The following is a 6244-nucleotide window of genomic DNA, read 5'->3' as shown; positions in this document are numbered from 1 at the left end:
TTTTTTTTTTTGCGTCAGCACCGTTTGATCCGTTTATAACAGAGATTTCTGTGCAGAATTTGAACACTTCTCACTAGATCTTGCAGCAATCTTTATTCATTCTGCGGCGAATTCAACCACTTCTCACTTTATCTCGCAGCGCTGTGCTGTAACAGTGTCGCGAGATCAACTTTGGTTCCCGAGTAAAGCTGTTCTGAGCTCAGACTAGTTTGTTTGCGTTGCGGTCCGAGCTGATGAACGGTCCGCGCTGCGCAGCTCAAATGATTTTGTTACGCTTTTGTTTCGTTTGCCATATGCTGTCTCTCATATGTGACAAATGGCAGCACGAGTTGAACAAGCGCACAAAATTTACTCGCACAGGCAGAAAAAATGGTCGCAGTCTGGAGCGCTGCAGTGTCAGATGCAATATATGCAGTAGTGTAATAGTGAACAAAGGAGGCAACACTAGTAATATAATGAAACATTTACTAACAAAACACAATATCTACCTCAAGCAATGCGCTGTATTTACTATGTCTCCCGGCTCCAACTGCAACTCGCGAGACACATTCACATAAAATGTTAATTCAGCAGTAGAAGACACGAGACACTGCACTTATTCGCAATCACAAAAGTACATTATTTGCGTGTGCTTTAAAGCCTTGCCAGTTAAACATTTCATTCGTGTGCTGTTCTGACATGGGCTTATTCAAAACGCGTACACCTGAAGTGTGCGCACACTAAAAGGCCGGTCAAACAGCACTTGATTACTTGGGTCATCTTAGTTATCGTCTGATTGCGCTAATACTGTCAAAAACACACAAGGCCCCGAGCCCAACTGAACCGTGCCCTGGCCCCACCTCTTCCAACCGAGCCCGAGACGGCTTAACGAACCGCGCCTGGGCGTAGCACGGAGCGATCACACTAGTCAAACGAACTGGGCTTTGGGGCTCAAACGCGATCGGGCACGGTTCAACACGCCTAGTGTGAGTACACCCTTAAACAATAATCGTACAACCTATTCGATATTCTATAATTAAATCAACAAATCAAATATTCAAAAAACGTGACCCATCCCTAATCGGTATCAGTATCGATAAAATGTAAACGATACCCATCCCTAGCAATAGCATAAATAAATAACATTACAAACTACACCACATTTCAGGTACAGAAACTGTAATTAAAAGTTTAAAAACGCTGCATAATTTTCTTTTCATAAATAAAATATAGATTAAAGTTATTAAATATATTCAGTCAAGACCAGTGAATGATTTTCTTTTGTTCTTTGATTAACATTAATGACAGGCAGCGCGTTTATTAGGCTGCTGTCTCTTTAACACCAAACACACACAGATCTAAAAATACTGTACACGTGCGTTTTCTTTCTCATCCGTTTACGTTCACTTAAGACAAAAATGGCTGTGTTAATGCTCATAAGGCTGCGGTTCTCTCGGTTGGTTGTGCATCTTTTTCTTCCACACTTTTTCCTTCCACTCAACTTTCTGTTTACATGCTTGGATACAGCACTCTGTGAACAGCCAGCTTCTTTGGCAATGAATGTTTGTGGCTTACCCTCCTTGCGAAGGGTGTCAATGATTGTCTTCTGGACAACTGTCAGACCATTAGTCTTCCCCATGATTGTGTAGCCTAGTGAACCAAACTGAGAGACCATTTTGAAGGCTCAGGAAACCTTTGCAGGTGTTTTGAGTTGATTAGCTGATTGGCATGTCACCATATTCTAATTTATTGAGATAGTGAATTGGTGGGTTTTTGTTAAATGTGAGCCAAAATCATCACAATTAAAAGAACCAAAGACTTAAACTACTTCAGTCTGTGTGCATTGAATTTATTTAATACACAAGTTTCACAATTTGAGTTGAATTACTGAAATAAATGAACTTTTCCACGACATTCTAATTTATTGAGATGCACCTGTACTGATGTAGTTTTCTGTATACTGGTTGATAAACATGAAAGAAGTCAGTGCTGGCCTGGAACAACCTTTTCTGCAGTGGAAATGCACAGAATGGTTTGAGAACGGACACAGGCTGGGAACCCGCACCGAGGCGGCTGTTCTCTATGCTCGCGCTTCAGACGTGAGCTCTGCTCGTAAACAGGGTTCAAGTTCTTTTCGTTCCCGCACTTAAATCGTTTTAATCTCATTAAATGTGAACGCAGGAATTGTTAAATTGAATCGAAATGCACGTGTCTTATCGAATACCCGGTTCTTGAAAATTTGGAACCATTCTAAAATAGAACCGGTTTTCGATACCCAACCCTAGATCTAAACTGCTAGTGTGACATACCTGTACAATTTGCCAGGGCATGTCTAGAATACTGCGGGCGGTTCTTCGCAGGAAGCTGCCTAGCCCTGTTGTCAGTCCACCACGGATTACACCACCGCCAGTCGGCTGAGATTCCCCAATCAAACGCCGTCGCTTCCGCCGTTCTTTCCTCTGACGAAGCTGCAGCTCCCATTTTTTCTTATGGTAGCGCAACCAGACAAGAAGTTCCTCCTATACACACATATATACAGATGATTTTACTGTGGAGCCTTTCTTTTGTTTGACAGCACAGAAATACTATAACAAAACCTAATTTCTGATCATATGTACAACATTGTTATGGTGCCTGAATTACCCGAGTGGCGCCCATAACTGGTGGTGGCCCCAGTATTTCTCTCCAAGACTGTGTGAGTTCTTGCTCTTGAGACTCAGCCTGGCTGTCCTCTCCTTGAGATATCCTCTTCCTCTTTGTGCTGATGAGTATGGCGGGCTGCACAGGATGCTGAGGAGCACCGAAGTCCTCCATATCAGGAGTCTCACCTGCTGGTAACGTTTGATGGGCCACCTGAGAGAGACAAAATGTGTGCATATAAGCAGCCAGCCAGCAAGTTGTGTGAAAGTACAGGGCTCCAGACTCACTCTTCCCACTGGTCGCTCTTTTGCGACTAACTTTCTCAGTTCTCACTTTCTCAGAGCACGAGCACATGATTTGGTCGCAATTTTTTTTTTTTTGCGCTACAACATGGGATTAATTAATGCATGCTGATGAACTTTTATCATAGTTTATAGTTATATGGAAACGAAAGAGGTTAACATTCAACCCGTTCTTTTTCATCAGTAGTATTATTTGTGATTTTAATTTTTTTGAACAGGAGTTCCTCTTTTGCTGTTATAAGCCAGGCTTCGGGTGCTTTCACTTTCGAATTCATGATCTTGGTGTCACGTTTTACAAGAAAAGATAATTGTCTGTTTTGCTTACATACATCTACACACCTTTCACTTTTTAAGACTAAAACAAAAGATGGATTCATTGTTATTCTTAATTAAAAAGCACAACAACAATAAAACAGTAAGATACAATGACAAACTAGCTTACAAAACGTTTATTAACAAAAACGAATAAGATGAGGCATGGCATACACCACATGCTGTATTATATACCGACTAATAAATTACAGAACGTTTAGCAAACACTGAGGAATCAAATAAATAAAAAGAGAGCCTCCATAGCGTAGCGTGAGGTAAACAGCAAAGATAACAAGCTTTTCAAAATGAAAACAAAAATAAAAGAAAAGTAAAACTAAACTTGCTGTCGGTGACAGAGCTTGCATGTTTTTGTCCCACAAGAATGTTCACCTTCTCTGGTTTATGAAACGGTCTTTTACTTTACTTTAGCTTGAAAACCATCCATCGTTTCCTCAATATTTGCGTCATTTTTGCAGCGTGCACCTTCGCGCTCCTACTGACACAGCGAGTATAAACCAGGCTCTACACTCTAAGCGCTGCACAGCTCAAATCGATGCATAGCCAACGATATGATACATTAAAGATACATATGAAGCAGCTACCGATGCAATGCGATACGATTCACCCCTGTTACGATGCAATGCGATCCAATTTCAATTCGATTCGATGCAATACGATGCAATGGAGAAAATATGCTCACTTTTAATGCCTCGAGGCCTGTTTCATAAAACAAGTTAACCAAATAAGCCAGGCTTATTTCAGTTAGTCTGACTCATAGAAACACACATTAACTCATTTGAGCTTATAGTAATTAGTACTGTAGCCTACTAACTTACATTTGATTTACCGATTACAATAGTCAAATTACAGTTACTGCTATCATAAAAATGCACTTTATATGTAGGTTTAAAATTCTACAAAAGACACATTTAAAGTCGAACAACAAATTTTTTAGTAAAATGTATATTTTACTCAGAATTATTGCGCTCCTGTTCGATTGCGCTCTGTCTGTTTAGCGTGCATGCGCGCTGCAGCAGCGCTCGTTGCTCTCGCGTGCCTCGCCCACTCCTGACAGCAAAATGGATATGTTTGCATGACTTTCTAACATTTACAGATGAAAAATATACCTGTGACATGACAGTTATGCACTGAGGAAAACACGACGTCTCAAATGCATTAAACAGCACAGATATATTCGCTGTTTGTCATGGTGGATCGATTTGATCCATGATCGATATTAAGGTCTGCTTAAGAATAAGCGTGCACAAATTAGTGAGATTGTGTGAATTTAATTTGTCGTTAATGGAACCGCTTTAGCCCCGATTGATTTGTTAGGTTATTTGAAGCCAGGTTTTGGACTCCCAGATTTTCCTTGGGTCTCCGTAGTGTTGTGATTCGTCATATTCACGCAGCAGCAGCGGTGATGAGAGAGCGCGCTTGAGAAACAGTTTAGAGAGGAGAAATCAATCTACATATAAAATATTGGTCACAGATTATTGGACACTTTCTAAATAATAAAAGTATAGCGCATCCACTAGACATATAAAATATTGGTCACAGATTATTCGACACTTTCTAAATAATAAAAGTATAGCGCATCCACTAGTAATTATATATAAATGAATCGGTTTTTACCGATGCAAATATGTTAGAAACGATGCATCGTGATATAAATGCCAACTTGTAGCCGATGCACGCTTTTTAATCCGATGCATTGCATCGTTAACTTTTTATGCCGATGCACCGAGCGAATCAGGGAATCTTCCCATCCCTAATATACAGTAATGTAAAGTGGAATTCTGCACCAATGAGACTTCACAGTGGGTGGGGCAATATATAAATGAATCGGTTTTTACCGATGCAAATATGTTAGAAACGATGCATCGTGATATAAATGCCAACTTGTAGCCGATGCACGCTTTTTAAACCGATGCATTGCATCGGTAACTTTTTATGCCGATGCACCGAGCGAATCGGGGAATCTTCCCATCCCTAATATACAGTAATGTAGAGTGGAATTCTGCACCAATGAGACTTCACAGTGGGTGGGGCAATTCAGTGCAACATGACAGATACATGACAGATTGCCAACAAAATGTTGTGACTATGTCTTGGTTAGGACAAAAATTTTGACTATAGTGGAAGGCAACAGGATTTAGTGCTTGATTTTCAAGGACTCACAGGGGTTAAACTGACAGTGCATGTTTATTTACCTGTTGTAGAGCTGCAGGGATAGTGATGATCTTCTGTATGGCACTGCCCAACCGCTCAATATAGTAACCCCAGTCCAGAATCTGACATGGGAAAGGAACAAATAATATATGAAAAATAGAAAACATAATGACAATGAAAAAGCCAACAGTGCAAATGTGATATCATGGTTAGTGATAATCCAGGGTACACTTAATGAATAAAATAAACTCACAGATCTAATATCAAGGTCATGGAGACTGGGCATCTTCAGCCATTTGCGTAAGAAATGCTTTTTAACACTCTCTTCAGCCTGAAAAATGGCCAGAGGGACCGCCCTGTGTAAAGTAGAATAAATAACTTATTTATCTTTATATATAGACGGTTTCATCGGGTGCACGCGCCTGGCCCGAAGTTAACTTCCGGACTGTGTTTGTTTATCAGTCTGGCTATGGCACCAACTACAAACGCAGTTAAGGTGATGAGTAGACTGAAGTTGGGCTCAGGTGGTTGTGCTGTGGGATGTGTTTCCCATAAATGTATTTATTTGTGGCGCTCGCCACAATATCAAAACTGACTGATTTTCCAAAAGGCTTTGTTGAATAAACATGAGCACGTACTGCACGTTTAAAAATCAAAACGAGGCGCGGGTGTTTTTATATCACTGTATTTCTGAAGAAAGTCTTTTCTATCTTTAGAAAATTTTCGATGTCATTTTCATTTAATCTCGCATGTTATATGTCTGATAAAGCAGTGTTTGTGAGCTCAGCGCTGTTTTGTGTACAGCCGTTACTGGGGAAACCTGTTTCTCCCGCTTTAAA

At 40.4% G+C, this 6244-nt stretch overlaps 1 protein-coding gene across 1 annotated transcript in view; it reads right to left on the bottom strand.

The window, feature by feature from the left end:
- The window catches only part of LOC107716540 (DNA polymerase epsilon catalytic subunit A-like), a gene marked incomplete at its 3' end in the record, with an annotated part of 26320 nt that overhangs the window by 5653 nt on the left and 14423 nt on the right, over positions 1–6244 (bottom strand). Inside the window, exons 29-32 of the mRNA XM_016523015.1 lie at positions 5659–5761; positions 5447–5527; positions 2623–2832; positions 2289–2498 (exon numbers count right to left, since the gene is read on the bottom strand). Coding sequence (XP_016378501.1) covers positions 2289–2498; positions 2623–2832; positions 5447–5527; positions 5659–5761 — 604 coding nt within the window. The remainder of the gene's footprint in view (positions 1–2288; positions 2499–2622; positions 2833–5446; positions 5528–5658; positions 5762–6244) is intronic.

This window comes from Sinocyclocheilus rhinocerous, unplaced genomic scaffold, assembly GCF_001515625.1.
Source record: "Sinocyclocheilus rhinocerous isolate Xijiao unplaced genomic scaffold, SAMN03320098_v1.1 scaffold1231, whole genome shotgun sequence".
In the NCBI taxonomy this organism is placed as follows: domain Eukaryota; kingdom Metazoa; phylum Chordata; class Actinopteri; order Cypriniformes; family Cyprinidae; genus Sinocyclocheilus; species Sinocyclocheilus rhinocerous.
This window is presented reverse-complemented; position numbering and strand designations above follow the sequence as displayed.